Source organism: Oryctolagus cuniculus, chromosome 10 (genome assembly GCF_051225735.1).
Source record: "Oryctolagus cuniculus isolate XC-2025 breed Fujian yellow rabbit chromosome 10, ASM5122573v1, whole genome shotgun sequence".
Taxonomy (NCBI): Eukaryota; Metazoa; Chordata; class Mammalia; order Lagomorpha; family Leporidae; genus Oryctolagus; species Oryctolagus cuniculus.
The window spans coordinates 31,434,073-31,451,404 of record NC_142876.1 but is presented as its reverse complement, the minus strand read 5'-3'; the positions used below and the strand labels follow the sequence as shown (position 1 = coordinate 31,451,404).

Below are 17,332 nucleotides of genomic sequence, written 5' to 3'. Positions count from 1 at the left end.
TAATGATAGCAGAGTAGTGTTGGACCACATTTTGTACAATATGTGTTTCTAAGTTATGCAGTTTGTTCTGTATATGTGATGGTTTATCTGTTCCTTTGTCCGTTGTCAATTATAATTTCTCTTCCCTTAATCTTTTTTTTTTTTTTTTTTTTTTATTTTTTGATAGGCAGAGTGGACAGTGAGAGAGAGAGACAGGTCTTCCCTTGCCGTTGGTTCACCCTCCAATGGCCGCCGCTGCAGCCGGCGCAGCGCGCTGATCCGATGGCAGGAGCCAGGATCCAGGTGCTTTTTCCTGGTCTCCCATGGGGTGCAGGGCCCAAGCACCTAGGCCATCCTCCACTGCACTCCCTGGCCATAGCAGAGAGCTGGCCTGGAAGAGGGGCAACCGGGACAGAATCCGGCGCCCCGACCGGGACTAGAACCCGGTGTGCCGGCGCCGCAAGGTGGAGGATTAGCCTATTGAGCCACGGCGCCGGCTCTCTTCCCTTAATCTTATCATTAAATATAGAGCTCTTGATGGTACATTATTTTGGGAAAAAGGAATGATTACCAGTGCCTTATTCTTCATATGGAGAATTCTTGTTAATAGCCTGAACCATATTGAATTGTTAGTATTTGTCTTTTTGACATACAGCAGACAGTTTCATATGAGTCAGTCTAATGGTGCAACGTTTGAGGTCTTAAAGTTAACCAGCACAGTGGATAACATTGCATTTTCAGATTTAAGTATAGTTATCCCTCACTTCCCAGGATCACTCCATTACCACACCGTGGATACCAAACTTTGTGCATGCCCAGGTTCCTTGAAATGCAGTCCTCTTACGTACTTTAAGTTATCTGTAGATTATTTATAAAACCCAATACAGTGTAAATAATATGCAAATAAGTTATTGCTGTCCATGTTTTTATCCATGTTTAAAGTGGAGATCTAATTTTTTTCCAGATTATTTCCGATTCATGATCATTTGGGTCCTCTGATGTAGATCCATGAATATGGAGGACCAACTATAATTGTCACTCAATTAGTTAAAATATCAAACATAGACACCTGCCATCATTCTTAGGAAATAAAACCTTCAAAAGTGTAGGAGATGAGAAACACCAGTGTTTTCAGCTTTGTTACCCTTCCTTTCCGCCCTCCACCCTAAATTTGGTATTTAATGTTTGGTATTCCTATGTATTTCTTTATATAGTTTTATTACATTTGTTATGTATCTGTAAAAAGGTATGCTTTAAAACTGATTGGTATGACATTGAAGGTAATCATTTTTGGATCTTTTTTTAGTTCAACATTTTGTGAACGTTAAGTATGGTCCTAGATCATTCATTTTGCACTGTTACTTAGCATTCATTTGCTCATTTTCTGGATGTTTAAGGTGATGCTTTAAATAAGTTATTATTAACATTTTTGTACATGTTTCTTGGTATATGTGTGTACAATTCCTCTGTATAATATACAGAGATGGTGTGCATATTGGGCCATAAATTCTGTGTAAAGTCCGTATATAGGAGGGTGTAGTCAGCTCCCAGGACCTTTCTGCATTCTTCCATTGATTGGCTGTTTCAGAATAATTTTTGTCTAACTCTGACAACACAGGATAGTAAAACTTAATGTACTCCAGTCTTGATACAATTATCATAGTGGGAACGTATCTTGTGAATCTGAATGTACTTGCAGTATCACAACAAAATGCTTGATTTTGATTGCCAGTTTTTATTATAAAGACCTTGACTTAATGGTATCAGTCAGATGATCATTCATGTGGTTTAAAATAAGATACATGTTCTGACAGTTAATCTGGATCGCTCTCTTTGCAGCAGAGCAAGAGCCCAGTCCCTAAACAGACTGTTAGGGAGTTCACTTTAATCACTGTCAGCATCTGGATCCACAGCCTCCCTATCATCTACATAACCAGTGGAGGTGGAGGAGCTTGCCTCTTTTCCAAGGAATTAGACAATGTCCTTGTATCCAAAATAGTAGTCCCTAATTTGTTTTAGTTTTACCCTAGGCGAAAGAGTTGAGTCACAAGCAGGTTAACAGACTATGTTGAAATCTAGGAAACTACCGGTCAACAAGACTTCTGTTTTCTGTTTCAACTCTTGACCTGTATTTCCTTTTTCTTCATGCTAGAATTGAACATTTGTAGGGTGGTTTTGAATGAGTAGCCATAGTAAACTATGACCTCAGGTAAATTATGGAAAGCCTCAGTTTTCTGTATCTACAAAACTAAAATCATACTAGTAGCACCTGCTACAGCATTTCTTAAACTTTGAATATAGAAAACTATCCAGGCGCTTATAAAAATTCAGGGTCCAAGGATTCTTCCTGAAGATTCTGTAAGTAGATCTGAAATGGGATCTTCAAATCTCTTTTTAATAATAACCCCCTCCCGCACACTTCTTGTATGTACCTTGTTTAGGAAATATTTGAAGGTGGTTTAATTGTTGTTAACTGGTAGTAATTTCTCACTGTAAAATTACAAATGTAATCGGGACTACAAGAAGTAGAATTCTTGTGTGGGAAGCTTGTGATTGTGATTAACAGAGTTTAGATTTGTTTTCCTGAGAAATGATAAATTCTATACGTATCTGATTTTTTCCCCATCAGCCTTCTTTTCAAGAAGGTAGGCTCTGAGCATTTTCCCTAGATTTTAAAATAGGGAGGGAAATCTTGATTTGTTGTTGTAACACAAGCATGGTAGCACTGCAGACAGACAAATCTTGGGTTTCCTGTTCCTTGTGTAAGGCTTTTTATAGTCCGACCCAAGGGGCCATGCTTCTATTATTGGCACTTTTAAGACTGTCAGTCTTGTGAAAGGAGATGATGTTTGGTCATCCACATCTTATTTACCTGCTGTAAGAGTTGAGATTTCTGATCTCCTAGTAAGAATGTTATAGACAATTTTAAAGAGCTAAACAAAGTAATAATGTGTTTGTTTTTAAAACCAAGTGTGTAGAGAGTTCAGATCTTAGTCCTTTTTTTACACCTAGCATGCCACGGTCATCCAGTATGTAATACTCTCCTTCAGTGTGCTGCAAAAAGGCTCAGGCATCCTTCCCCTGATTTACAGTTTAAAAAGTAGCTACATTATTTCATTTAAAGTCCAAAAAAAATTTGTTTGCCATGATAATTCAGTTACTACTTTCTGTATGTGGCTACGTTGATAACTGATTCAGATTTATTAATGTGTTGAAAAGGTCTGTAGTGGGAGGGCAAAATTTAGAATTTTCTCCAAATGAAAGAAGGTATCTTTCCAAAGATCTGCACAGGCGAAGACCTACACACACAGAGACAGCCAGCTGTCGCAATAGCTAAATATAGTGCCCTGCTTTATTTTCAGCTTAATATATGGTAATTGAGGTATTTAATTTTTCTCTGCAGTGCTTGTTCTTAGAACTGGAAAAGGTTATTACCACTGACAGTATTTGAAGAACCTGGTGGCATCTTTGACTCTTGTGTAGGCTCTAGGGTGTTCTGCGGTTGAATTCCTGAGGTCATGGAGGGGTTGGAGTGGAGCAGAGCAGGCTCCAAGGCCAGAGAATGTCAGGCTGTGCACAGGAGCTCCCAAAGGAATGCTGGTAGGCTGAAGATGGCAACATGAGAGTAAAGGGCTAATTGTCCTGGCATGGAAGCAGGAGGGACAGAGGCATTTCCTGAATGCCACTGGTGGGTCCTATGCAGCATGGCAGCCCATGGACTGCTGTGGGTCCCAGCTGCCTTGTTACTGTGTGGCCAGTTTTATCTGATGGCTCTGACAAGAAATGTGGCAAAAGCTGCACACCATTACTCTAGAGGTTCTTAACAGTAGCCAGGAAGTTTGTATTTAGCACCCAATCACTTCCTTATGTCCCTGTTGACCCTGGTACTGATTAAATTTTCTAAAAAGATAGATTTCTTTCTTTATTTATTTACTTACTTACTGGCCACAGTGACCAGGGCTGGGCAAGGCCAAAGCCAGGAGCCAGGAACTTCATCCTGGTCTCCCATGTGGGTGCAGGGACCCAAAGGATGCTTTGGCAGGGGCCAAAGGGTGCTTTCGCAGGTGCATAAGCAGGGAGCTGGATCTGAAGTGGAGCAGCCAGTACTTGAATTGGTACACGTATGGGATGCTGGTGCTACAGGTGGTGGCTTAATGTGCTACACCACAGCGCTGCCCCCTGAACATGCACACATACCCCTTTCTCTCAAATCCATATTCTTTGCTTAATAGCAGTATATATCCTTTTCCTCCATAGCTAAGCTTAAAATTTGCCTGTTGCTCCTTCCCTCCCATTATCCTTCTGCTTGCCTGGCTACACTGGCTTCAGCCTATCGCTACTCTGATGCTCCCTTTGCCAAGCTTATCCATGGTCATCTTATGCTAGATTCTAGTGGACACCACTTCACTGTCTTATCTGAGCCCTCAGTTGGGCACTGTTAGACACCTCTTCCCTAGAAATCCTCTTTGGTGTCCATGATTTCATGTCCTTGGGTTTTCTTTCTACCTCTGGCTTTCCTTTGAGGGCTTCCCTTTCCCTGCCCATATCTTCATTACTGGTGTTCCTCGGGGTTCTCCTCTGGGCCCCCTTCCCTCTCCATGACCTTTATTTTCCCGCCTGTTGCAGAGGAGTTACCAAGTCCTTATTTCCTCTTTTGAGCCCCGATGTAAGATTTAGAACAGTGCCACGGACTATAGACCATGGGACAGCTCAAGGGCACATTGTTGCCATATCCAGGTTAGCCACACTCAGCTTTCATTAGCACCTTGAGCAGCTCTGTGACTCTGTCCAGTTGCCCCTCAGAAACCTAAGCCTCGTTCTTGACTTCCTATGTTCCTTCTTTTGCCTGGTTCCCCCCACCCTGTTAACCAACCTTCCGTACCCACACAGAGTATTTTCCATTTTGTTCCTTTCTTGATTTAGCTAGTCATTTCTCACCAAGAAACTGCAGCAGTCTAACCAGTCCTTGCTTCCAGTTTCCTGTGCTGCTATTGGTTTCTTTTCTGTGCTCCAAAAGAAATTTTTGTTTTAAGCTTTAGTTACTTATTTTGAAAGAGTTACAGAGAGAGATCCTCCATCTGCTGGCTCACTCCCCATATGGCTACAAAGGCCTGAGCTGAGCCAGGAGCTTCTTCCGGGTTCTCCCGCATGGGCAGAGGGACCCATGTACTTCCACTGCTCTCCCAGGCCCTAGCAGAGCTGGGTCAGAAGAGGAGCAGCCGGGACTTGAACCAGCGCTCATATGGGATGCTGTCACTGCAGGCGGAAGCTTAGCCCACTGTGCCACAGCATCGGCTCCAGGAAATTCTTAACAATGCAAAACTAGGTCATGTCACTCACTGCTGTGCAGAAATCTTTGGTGGCTTCCCGCTTTTCAAGGTCAAGCCTAGACTCTTTCCCATGATCTGACCTCTGCTGATTCTGCCAGCCTTGGTTCTCAGTACTCTTTTTTTACTATCCCAACTCTGACCAAGAGGCAACAAGATGTTCCTTATGCTATTTCTGCTCACCTGTGCCCACTCTTTCCTGCGAACTCAGCTTCCTTAATCACCCTCAAGTCTGGGGATTGTACCTTTCCTTTTTCCAGGCTGGTCTTTGGAAGGGTTCTTCAAAAAGTCCATGGAAAAATGTGTGTTCTGGAAAAACTATGAATTTCAAAAACATTTTCTCCAAAATAAATTTACCTTTCAATTCTGTTTTCCATGAACTGTTTGAAGTGCCCCCCCCCCCCCTTTTTCAGTTAGACAGTGAGAAAGGTCTTCACCCCCCAGATGGCCACTACGGCTGGCGTGCTGCACGGATCCGAAGCCAGGAGCCAGGCACTTCCTCCTGGTCTCCCATGGGGTGCAGGGCCCAAGCACTTGGGCCATCCTCCACTGCCTTCCCGGGCCACAGCAGAGAGCTGGCCTGGAAGAGGAGCAACTGGGACAGAAACCGGCACCCCAACCGGGACTAGAACCTGGGGTAATGGCGCCACAGGTGGAGGATTAGCCTAGTGAGCCGTGGCACTGGCCTGAAGTACCCTTAAACTTCCCTATCAGTGCTTTTCTGGTCATTGTGCAATGTGCTGCTTTTTATATTAGCCTGAATATATGGCGTGTGAAGATAGAGACTGGTTGCCTTGTTCCCCATTGTGTTCCTAGCACGTAGCATAATACATAGCATATTATAAAGAAGTATTTATTGCAGGAAGTAACAGATGAAGTAAACAGGACTGCTTGAGTTACTGAATATGGACAAATTGAAGATTTGAAGAATTTGTATTCCTCCTTAGCGGTACAATTGGGATAATATATATGATAATAGACCTAATTGGATTTAACCATAACAAGGTATTGAGGGGCAGAGCAAGAATCTAGGTTTACCAGATGCAGACTTAACCAAGTTTTGTTGAAGAAACTGCCCAAGATTTAACAAGGCGGGGCTTTGTCTGGTGCCCACTGGATTACAGACCCAGGCAGACTGCAATATAATCTCAATTGCTAGTTGTATCTAGAAACCATTTTAAGCCTTTTAATTTTGTTTTCTCATGTGCATCATTTTCAATTGAAGGAGAAAGGTAAAAATGATAGAGAGTTATGAAAAAGACACATGACTCATATTCAGATTTGCATACTTTTCACAGCTTACCCAACATGTATGTGCTGGTATTTTCACTGTTACGTGTGATACTTTGTTATGCTCATGTTTGCAATTTCCCATGTTTCTCCATAGGACTACAGTAAATACCTTTGAATGTCATAGTATTTTGCCTCTTTTAGGTCTTTTCCCTTAGATAAAATTCTCAGCAATGAGTTTATAGTGTTAAAGGGTATAACAATGATAGCTTGCTTTGAGACTATATTTAATGTTTCCTGTAAAACTTGACTGAAGTGTGAGGTAGGATTTCTCTGACCTTGAAGCATTGGAGTGGAAGAAGCATGGATCAGGGAGAGTTGTGTGTGTGAAATTTAATTTTCATTATATTGGTTTAGCTTATCTGAGGTGTCTTGCAAGAGAGATTTTTTTAAAAATTGAAGAAATACTTTTGTATCAGATGGCGGTATATTCAATACACTTTAAAGAATAAATGAAAATTTATACCCATTGCAGCTGTTTATTCCGTGTTAACTCCTAAGTGTTCCAAAATTCATCCTTTCAAATAAGAACACGTAAACTGAATTTTTAACTGTTAGAAGAGTTTTCACCTGTGTACTTTGGGTCTGTGCTGTTAGCCTTTGTTGAGAGAGTTCTGAGAAGCTTGTTTTCTGTGATGTTGGAGGATGTGTTTGCAGCATATAACATGTGTGCTAACATGTGTGCTTTCTGAAAACCCCGTTGCCACAAACTGTTGTGCTTTTCCAGAGCAGTGGTCTGCTTCTGTCTAGTAAGAGCTCTGGGCAGTGCGCAGGCCACGTTCCGGTTGCTCGGAGCCAAGGTTGTGATCTTCTAGCTTTCCCTTCTAGGTGTAGTTTCGGATCAGACTTGTCAGTTCTGCCTTCCTTTAAACAGAGGTGGGGAACATATGGCCTGCGGGCTATAGAAGGCCCACAAAATCACTGGGTCTGGCCCTGCCACGGCAACCACAGGCGAGATTTGAAATTCAGCGAATCTACAGCAAGCTGATTTTTTAAAATAAATTTAACTTTTCTTTTTTTTTTTTTTTTTTTTTTTTTTTTTTTTTTTTTTTGACAGGCAGAGTGGACAGTGAGAGAGAGAGACAGAGAGAGAAAGGTCTTCCTTTGCCGCTGGTTCACCCTCCAATGGCCGCCGCTGCAGCCGGCGCACCGCGCTGATCCTGGCAGGAGCCAGGAGCCAGGTGCTTTTCCTGGTCTCCCATGGGGTGCAGGGCCCAAGCACCTGGGCCATCCTCCACTGCACTCCCTGGCCATAGCAGAGAGCTGGCCTGGAAGAGGGGCAACCGGGACAGAATCCGGCGCACCAACCGGGACTAGAACCCGGTGTGCCGGCGCCGCAAGGTGGAGGATTAGCCTATTGAGCCACGGCGCCGGCCCTAACTTTTCTTAAAAAAGAGATTTTTATTTATGTATGTATTTATTTATTTGAAAGGCAGAATTACAGAGAGATAAGAGACAGAGGGGATATCCATCCGCTGGTTCACTCCCCAAAGGGCCAAAACGGCCAGAGCTGAGCTGATCCGAAGCCAGGAGCTTCTTCCAGGTCTCCCACATGGGTGAAGGGGCCCAAGGACTTGGGCCATCTTCTGCTTTCCCAGGCCATAACAGAGAGCTTGATTGGAAGTGGAGCAGCCGGGACTTGAACCAGTGTCCATATGAGATGCCGGTACTGCAGTCAGCAGCTTTACCTGCTGTGCCATAGTGCTGGCTTCACCTCATTGCTTTCTATCTTGGTGGTTATACAGATCATTTAAAAGCCGACTGGAGGGCCGGCGCCGCGGCTCACTAGGCTAATCCTCCGCCTAGCGGCGCCGGCACACCGGGTTCTAGTCCCGGTCGGGGCGCCGGATTCTGTCCCGGTTGCCCCTCTTCCAGGCCAGCCCTCTGCTGTGGCCAGGGAGTGCAGTGGAGGATGGCCCAGGTGCTTGGGCCCTGCACCCCATGGGAGACCAGGAAAAGCACCTGGCTCCTGGCTCCTGCCATCGGATCAGCGCGGTGCGCCGGCTGCAGCGCGCCGGCCGCGGCGGCCATTGGAGGGTGAACCAACGGCAAAGGAAGACCTTTCTCTCTGTCTCTCTCTCTCACTGTCCACTCTGCTTGTCCAAAAAAAAAAAAAAAAGCCGACTGGAGCTAAATTTTAAAAAAAAAATTTCAGAGTAAAAGTATTTATTATAGTTTATACTATTAGATATTTACTGAAGCATCAACTTTTTTTTCCCCTTAAGAAATAGGAGTAGAGAACACGAGATTTTGAGTTCACATGTGTGCTGCCATAATATCTGAATACATGCCATGAGTGTGTATCCTGTTAATTTTTAAAACTATTTCAGATGAAAGAAAAGCAAAAGTTCTGCCTCATCTTACTTGATGAGTATCTCATATGGGCTATTCTAATTCTATGATTCAGCCTGGAAGTAAAATCTGTCAATGAATTGTTTCTGTTATTTGTGAGAAGTCAAACTATAGTACTTTTTTTTTTTTTTCTTTTCTTCCCTTCTCTCTCAGGTCACTTGGATCCAGGATTCTTGACAAGTGATAAACCATCTGCGGGCAATGCACCACTTAATGAAGAAATTAATATTGCCTCTTCAGATAGTGAAGTAGAAATTGTGGGAGTCCAGGAGCATGCAAGGTAGGATACTAACTGGAGTATTCTGGTATTTTAAATAGTGAATTTCCTTTTATCCAGAAAACAAGGCTAAGAAAATTGGTAGCCTCCTCAAGTGGCTGACATGAATGGTGGGAGCTACCTCTTGACTTTCTTTGGCTTCAGAAACATTTTTTGTTCAGACATGATAGAAACCTCAGAACGTGTGGGATAGTCTCATAGCAAGGTCATCTCAACTCTACCTGTGCTTGAACTAGAGTGGATGTATTTTTCTCTTAGGATGAAAGTGTTGGCTGGCGCCGCGGCTCACTAGGCTAGTCCTCCGCCTGCGGCGCTGGCACCTCGGGTTCTAGTCCCTGTCGGGGTGCCGGATTCTGTCCCGGTTGCTCTTCTTCCAGTCCAGCTCTCTGCTGTGGCCTGGGAGTGCAGTGGAGGATGGCCCAGGTCCTTGGGCCCTGCACCCGCATAGGAGACCAGGAGAAGCACCTGGCTCCTGGCTTCGGTTCGGTGCAGCACGCCAGCCGTAACGGCCACTTGGGGGTTGAACCAACAGAAAAAGGAAGACCTGTCTCTCTGCCTCTCTCTCTCTCTCTCTGTCTCTTTCTCTCTCACTGTCTAACTCTGCCTGTCCCAAAAAAAAAAAAAAAAAAAAGTGCCATTGTTCTTTCTTACCTCCCATTCCTACTTTGCTGCCTTTCACTTACCTTGAAGTATATTGGGAGCACACAACCAGGGAATGTGCACCTGTCATCATACCTCTTTGCCTGGTTTCCAAGAATACCTCTTCTTGTCTTTCATTAAAAGCAAACTCATAAGTTATTTTGATCTGTTCTTACGTCATATATTTCTAGTGTTCTTATACTAAGGAAATCCTGTTTCTTAAGATAAAGTCACATCAAATTAGTGTATAGTATTATGAAAATAATTATGAAGTTTAGCATTTTTGGCCGGCGCCGTGGCTCAATAGGCTAATCCTCCACCTTGCGGCGCCGGCACACCGGGTTCTAGTCCCGGTCGGGGCGCCGGATTCTGTCCCGGTTGCCCCTCTTCCAGGCCAGCTCTCTGCTATGGCCAGGGAGTGCAGTGGAGGATGGCCCAGGTGCTTGGGCCCTGCACCCCATGGGAGACCAGGAGAAGCACCTGGCTCCTGGCTCCTGCCATCGGATCAGCACGGTGCACCGGCTGCAGCGGCGGCCATTGGAGGGTGAACCAACGGCAAAAGAAGACCTTTCTCCCTCTGTCTCTCTCTCTCACTGTCCACTCTGCCTGTCAAAAAATAAAAAATAAAAAAAAAGTTTAGCATTTTTAAGGTGAAGTTCAGCAAACTATGGCTAACAGTCTGCTGGCTGTTTTTATGTAGAGTGCAAGGTAAGAGACTGTGACCCCACATGCATGTGCTTCCATCTGCTGGTTCACTCCCCATGTGCCTACAAGGGCTGAGATTGGGGCTGACCAGGAGCTGGAAACTCAGTCCAGGTCTCCAACTAGGGTGGCAGGGACACAACAACTTGAACCATCACTTGATGCTCCAGAGTCTGCATTAGCAGGAAACTGGAGTTAGAAGCTGGAGTCTGGTATTGAACTCAGGTACTCTGATAGGAGATGTGGGCATCTTTTATTTATTTATTTATTTATTTAAAGATTTATTTATTTATTTGAAAGAGTTACAGAAGGAGAGAGAGAGGTCTTCCATCTGCTGTTCACTTCTCAATTGGCTGCAACAGCCGGAGCTGCACTGATCCGAAGCCAGGAGCTTCTTTCGGGTCTTGAGATGTGGGCATCTTAATCACTAGACCAAATGCTCCCCCCACCCCCGAATGTGTGTGTTCTGTTTAACAAACAACTTTTCTCTTGTGGTGTAAGGGTTAAATTGTGACTTTTCTGATAGCTAAGTATGTGACACAGTACCTTGTTCTTTCTTACTCATTGGTTAGCTGGGTAATAAAAGTTACTAGCATTTCTTGTGTTTTCCGATAACTAAGTATGTGACATAGTACCTTGCTTTTACTCATCAGTTAGCTGGGTAAAATAGTCACTAGCATTTCTTGTGTTGCTTCTATAAAAGGCAGACGTAGGAGTGTAGTGTGAGGGTGAATTCAGGTGCACGTAAATATGATCTGACTATCCTTTGAGAGCATTTTAAAAAAAAATAGTGGGAACTTTAAGGATGTAGAATTAACTTACAGTTTAGCATACCATCTCTGCCAGAGTGGTCAGTCTGGTGTTTATTGCTGCTAGCCTTGCCCTAGCACTTCATCCTGCTCTATATGTAAGTCCTGAGTATGCCTGCATAGGTGCTTCCTCTTTCCCACTATTTTGATGGGAAAGAATTTTCATTCTTTGATCTTTCTTTCATCTCCTTTGTTTAATTCTTTTCCATTTTTTTCATTTATTCTCGTCAAGCTGACCTCTCCATCAGATGAGGAAGATAGAGCTACGGATTTCTTCCTTCACTTAAGCATGTGTTTGCATTAGTTTATTTCAGAATCATTCCTTACAAAATTGAAGATATTATTTTAAACTCTGTTTCAGGATCTTTCTAGAATATTGTATTTTTTTCAGGCTCCCTGCTATTAAAATACCTCTCATATAGACAGATTGATGCAGGTTAAGTATTTTCACTGGTGCCAGGAGCAGGTTATCCATTCATCAGCTGCTTTTTGGGTTACATTTAAAATTTTGATTCTTTGTACTCACCTGTTCCTGCTCAAATAGGAAAGAGAAGGTAGTAACCAGTGTTGTTTATCTAATCTTCACTATGCTAAGACAGATCAGTTGTCCAATTAACTTATATTGTGTCTCGTTTGCTTATTGCTTCCTTATGTAGAAGTGTTACAACATGAGCCACTCTTCTTTTTAACCTCTTTGACCAGCTTTTTTTCCATCTTGAAATTTGTAGCTTCCTTGTTTATCAGTGTTTTGATACATGCAGTTAAAATTATCATTATATTTCTATGAAAACTTGGGAAATTTAAATTCAGCTCCTGTCTGCCAACACACAGAATCTTCAGTACACCCTTTGAACTGGTTAGGCCATTTATCCAGATTGCCATTTACCTTATGAACTTTTGTTTTGCTCCGTGGCTAGTGTTGTGGCATGCTGGGCTGGGCCTCTGCCTGCAGCCTTGGCATCCCATATGGGCACTGGTTCATTCCTGACTGCTGCTCTTCCAATCCAGCTCTCTGCTGTGGCCTGGGAGAGCAGTGGAGGATGGCCTGGGTGCTTGGGCCCCTGTGCCCACATGGGAGGCCTGGAGGAGGAGGCTCCTGGCTTCTGGCTTTATACAGCTCAGCTCTGGCCCTTACTCCCATTTGGGGAGTAGGCCAGTGGGTGGAGGACCTATCTGTCTCTCCCTCTCTCTATAACTCTGCCTCTCAAATTAAAACAAAACAAAACAAAACAAAAAAAGGTTTGACTTAGGCTGTATTTTAAATAACAGGCTATAACATTCCTTTTGAGAACTTTTCCTTAAAGGCTTTGAAGTGTAAAAGCTGTATTTTACTTTGTTCCATTGGTTTGAATCCTGGAGAAATCACTTCTTATAGGTGACTAATCAGTTTTGAAACTTCATGGTTAACACAAGGTTACCTCAACAAGCTTATAGAAAAGTAGAAATCTTGGTTAGATCTTTTCATTGTAAAATGGGATGTGGAGCTTGCAGATCTGTTGGAGTGTTTTTAGCTGTATCTCTTCAATTGAACTTTGGGTCTAGGACTGTGTAGAGTTTCACTGACTGTGCTCTTTCTGAGTTTTCCCCCCAGAGGTGTCTGTAGAAGTAGCCAGATAGTCTTGCAAACATTGGTGTTTAAAAGCTGGGAAGCAGGTAGGGGAAGAGACTTTCTCCTCCTGTTTGAAAACAGTTGTTTTTCTTTGCTTGCTTGTTACTATCTTTTCTTCTTTTAATGTGCTTTCTTAGCTTCTGGGTTTCCTCTGGTCTTAGACTGGGAAGCACGCTCTCTACACTAACGGCTGAACACATGTCTATGGCTGCCTTATATTGCTGTGATGAACTCCTCACACTGCCTAATGCTACCATTTCCAGATGTCAATTTTTGGACCGTCTAGTTTTACCTGGTCTTCATTGCTAGTGAAATGCAGACTTTGCCAGCCTCTGTAGTTCTTCTGTACCCACTTAATTTTGCCAGAAGTTTTGGCTACAGCTGTGACCCTCATGCCATGCTTTTCTCTGTCCCAGATCCCTTTCCCTTCTCTTCTACCCGCCTTACCGGCGACTTCCCCAGGAAGGTGAGTGTGTAAAGCCCAGATAGTTCCGTCACAGAACTGAGGCTTTTAGGAATAATAAGACCCTTACCTCATTTTAGCTTATTAGTCCTGGGCCATGGGTGTTAATGTTGATTCATCTGGCAGCAAAAAAATTGGTGCAGGAAGCTTTTGCATTTAAAACTGATTGCTTCATGGAACCAGTTGCTAGCATTATCCCTGAAAAAATAGGGAGGCAAACAGTCATTTCCCTAAAATCCCAAAGATTTGGTTCATTTTCAGTTTAGGAAAATAAGTAGGAATAGTATCTAAGAGGTGACCTTCTGACTCTGTAAATGAGAACAAAAATGATCAATATTTGATTTGTTTCTTAGAATGGTAAGCTAACTATATCAAACACTGGCCATCAGCACCTGCTCTGATTTTTGTTTTTTTAAAGATTTATTTTACTTATTTGAAAGAGTTACACAGAGAAGGAGAGGCAGAAAGGTAGAGAGAGAGAGAAAGAGAGAGAGAGAGAGGGAGGGAGGGAGGGAGGGAGGGGGTCTCCATCTGCTGGTTCAGTACCTAGTTGGTTGCAGTGGCCGGAGCTGCACCGATCTGAAGCCAGGAGCCAGGAGCTTCTTCCATGTCTCTCATGTGGGGGCAGGGGTCCAAGCACTTGAGCCATCTTCTACCCCTTTTCCTGGCTATAGCAGAGAGCTGAATCAGAAGTGGAGCAGCCGGGACTTGAACTGGCGCCCATATGGGATGCTGGTGCTGCAGGTGGCGGCTTTACCTGCTATACCACAGCACTGGCCCCTGTTTTTGTTTCTTTCTTTTTCTTTTTTTGAAAATGCATTTCTTTCTTTTTTAATTAATTTATTTATTTGAAAGTCAGAGTTACACAGAGGAGTGGCAGAGAGAGTGGGAGAGAGGTCCTCCATCCGATGGTTCACTCCTTAGTTGGCCACAGTGGCCAGAGCTGCGCCGATCCGAAACCAGGAGCCAGGAGCTTCTTCTGGCTCTCCCACGTGGGTGCAGGGGCCCAAGGACTTGGGCCATCTTCCACTGCTTTCTCAGGCCATAGCAGAGAGTGGGATCAGTAGAGAAGCAGCCAGGACTAGAACCAGCGCCATATGGGATGCTGGCACTTCAGGCCAGGGCGTTAACCCGCTGCGCCACAGCGCTGGCCCCTGCTTCAGTGTTTAAAAGGCAGTTTATTCCATTTTGTAGTGACTGTGATTGTTGTGTAGCAATGATTACCCTGAACTTGCTTTGCAGACACCTATTTGTGCTCCTGTGCAAGGTGGAGTAGTGCCTTCTGTGGTGGCTGCTCAGCATATAGTGATTCTCTTCTTTGGGAGCCACTCTTCCAGCTACAACTAATCATAGCCAGGAAAGCTTTTGACCAAAGATGGGATCATTCTCCAGAGGAAGGAAAGTGTGAAGGAAGAGACTGAGAGGGTTGGAACTTGTCCCACCAACCTCAGGTTCTTTGAGGTGTTCCAGTGTCCTAATAAATGCCTTTTTTTTTTTTTTTTTTTTTAAAGAAGCCTGAGTCGGTTTCTGGAACCATTAACTACAGAAGTTTCTATTCTTAGATAGTTTAAAAAGTACCTCATCTCCTTATTTTTCTTCCTCCTTCTGCTGTTCTTTAGCAGTAAGTTGGGTCTTAAAGCTTCTCACTCTCCTTGTTTTCTTTATACATCAGATACTGTCTGCAGTCTGGTTTGCTCTTATCAAATGCTCCTGGGGCCCAGGCAGTGCTTCTCCCAGTCAGGCTTGGTCTGGTACTCCAGGTGTAGCCAGAGGAAGGCCTAGTTATTTAGTGGAAAGCAGACCCTGCTTTTGCTCCGTTCTATGCATAACTTGCTTAAGGCGCTGCTAGTTGTCTTTTGGCCTTGTTTTCTCTTCCATAAAATGAACAGATTAGATTAGATCCCTTTAAAGCCATTGCCTGATGTTACAAAGTGTGATTACTTAGGGAGCCATACAGGGTAACAGCTGGGGCTGTATGCTTCTTTTATGTCAGAGCTATTTCTAGGAATTCTGCCAAAGACTGCATTGGCTGAATCCTTACCAAGTTTCTAGCCAGTTTGACTTGAGGTAGTCCTTGTACAGAAGAGCTTTGGACCTATTAAAGAACTTTATTTATTATTTTTTTTTTTAAGATTTATTTTATTTATTTGAAAGGCAGAGTTAAAGAGAGAAAGAGAAAACTTCCATTCACTGGTTCACTCCCCAGATGGCTGCAATGGCTGAAGCTGGATCAGGCCCAAGCCAGAAGCCCCATCCAGATCTTTGACATGGGTACAGGGGCCCAAGACTCAGGCCACTTTCCACTGCTTTCCCAGGCACATTAGCAGGAAGCTGGATCAGAAGTGAAGCAACCAGGACTCAAATCATTGCCCATATAGGATGCTGGCGAGGTAGGTGGTAGCCTAACGGGTTATGCCTCAATGCCAGCCCCAACTTTTACATTGTTAGTCTGATCCTGTCCTTATCCTCTGCTGTTTTTGCCTGATTTACTACACACATCTGTGAGGTGGCAGAGTGATGTGGAAAGCGTTGGTCCTGAGGTCAGGCCTGCCTTGAAGCTCCTCTTTGACTTTTACCACTTTTAAGCAGTGACTTCAGGCAAATCAGAACCTGTCGAAGCCCCAGTTTACCCATGTATTGGGAATGGGCAATAACTTCGTGTCTGCTTCATAGATCTGTCGGAATTGTTAAGGTAATATATTTGAAAGTGCTGCATAAGCTTGGTAGTCTGTTGGCTGGCACTCATCAAAACCATTTCAATAAATATTGAATGGACTCTTGGCTGCCATTTTCCTGTGACTATCTGGTCACTTAATCTTGAGTTCACTTAATGAATTGGACAGATTTTGATGAGACATTGGGCTTTCTGTTATCTTAATGCTTTTTATTAGCTGATCTTTGCAAATATAGTAGCCTTCAAGTTAGTAATTGCTTAGCCCATTCTGGCGCTGTATCTAGTTGGCCTTCTGGCCCCAAGGGGTCTGTGCTTTTGCACCTTCCTCTCCCCCCGTCCCCCCCTTCCTGGGCCTGGGCTGAGGCCCAGAGCCTGGAAATCAGTCTAGATCTCAGGGGGTGACAGGAACCCAGTCACTTGAGCTGTCACCACCACCTAAGATCTGCATTAGGACAAAGCGGGGAGTCAAGTGTCAAACCCAGATCCTTAGACATGGAACTCGTTCATCTTAACCTCTGAGTCAGACATTGGTCCCTTGACACCCTTCTTAGGAAGGCAGTAGTTCCAGGCTACCCTTTGTCAGAGCAAAGCATCTTTCTAGGAGCCTGGGCCCTGCGCCAGTTTTGCAACTGAATTGTCACCCTAATATTCTTTTGAACCTCATGGTGCAAGTAGTATTAAGTCAAACTGGGTTTTCAAGTGACCATGGTGTGTCGCTTATTGGGTACAGCTTGTCAGAACAGCTGCTTGGGAGCCACTGTGAAAGTTCACATGACCTGCCTCAGACCCCTGGTTACTTCTCACATGCCTGCCTGGGGACTGGGCAGTCATTTAGATGTGAGGACACTTATAGCAATGGCAGCTTGAGCTGCCTGCTTCTTTCTTTCTTTTCTTTTTTCTTTTTCTTTTCTTTTTTTTTCTTTTTTTTTCTTTTTCTTTTTTTTTTTTTGAGTTAATCCTTATCTTAGTGCTTCATCCTGGGGACTCAGTTGTGTCATTTGCTTGGCATGTGGAATTCAAGGTGTTTCAGGCACACTCTTCTCCTGGTGATCTCTAGGAGTGGTTTGCCCTTCTGATGGGGTCTTTTTAGAGGATCTAAACGGGGTGCTTCAGCCTTGTTACTTCTACTGAACCAGAGAATAAGCAGTTCTGGTAAAGGACCCAGGCACTTCGGTTGTGACTTCAAGATGATTGAAACTGGTTGGTTCCGT

General features: G+C 43.9%; 1 protein-coding gene across 15 annotated transcripts in view; it reads left to right on the top strand.

Annotated features, from left to right (window-relative positions):
* Nucleotides 1-17,332, top strand: part of ARK2N (arkadia (RNF111) N-terminal like PKA signaling regulator 2N) — a 108,092-nt gene that overhangs the window by 86,253 nt on the left and 4,507 nt on the right. For all 15 annotated transcript variants that reach the window (XM_089305183.1, XM_070050258.2, XM_089305181.1 and 12 more), the window contains one exon: nucleotides 9,102-9,228. In XM_089305183.1, the coding sequence (XP_089161309.1) occupies nucleotides 9,102-9,228 (127 nt within the window). The remainder of the gene's footprint in view (nucleotides 1-9,101; nucleotides 9,229-17,332) is intronic.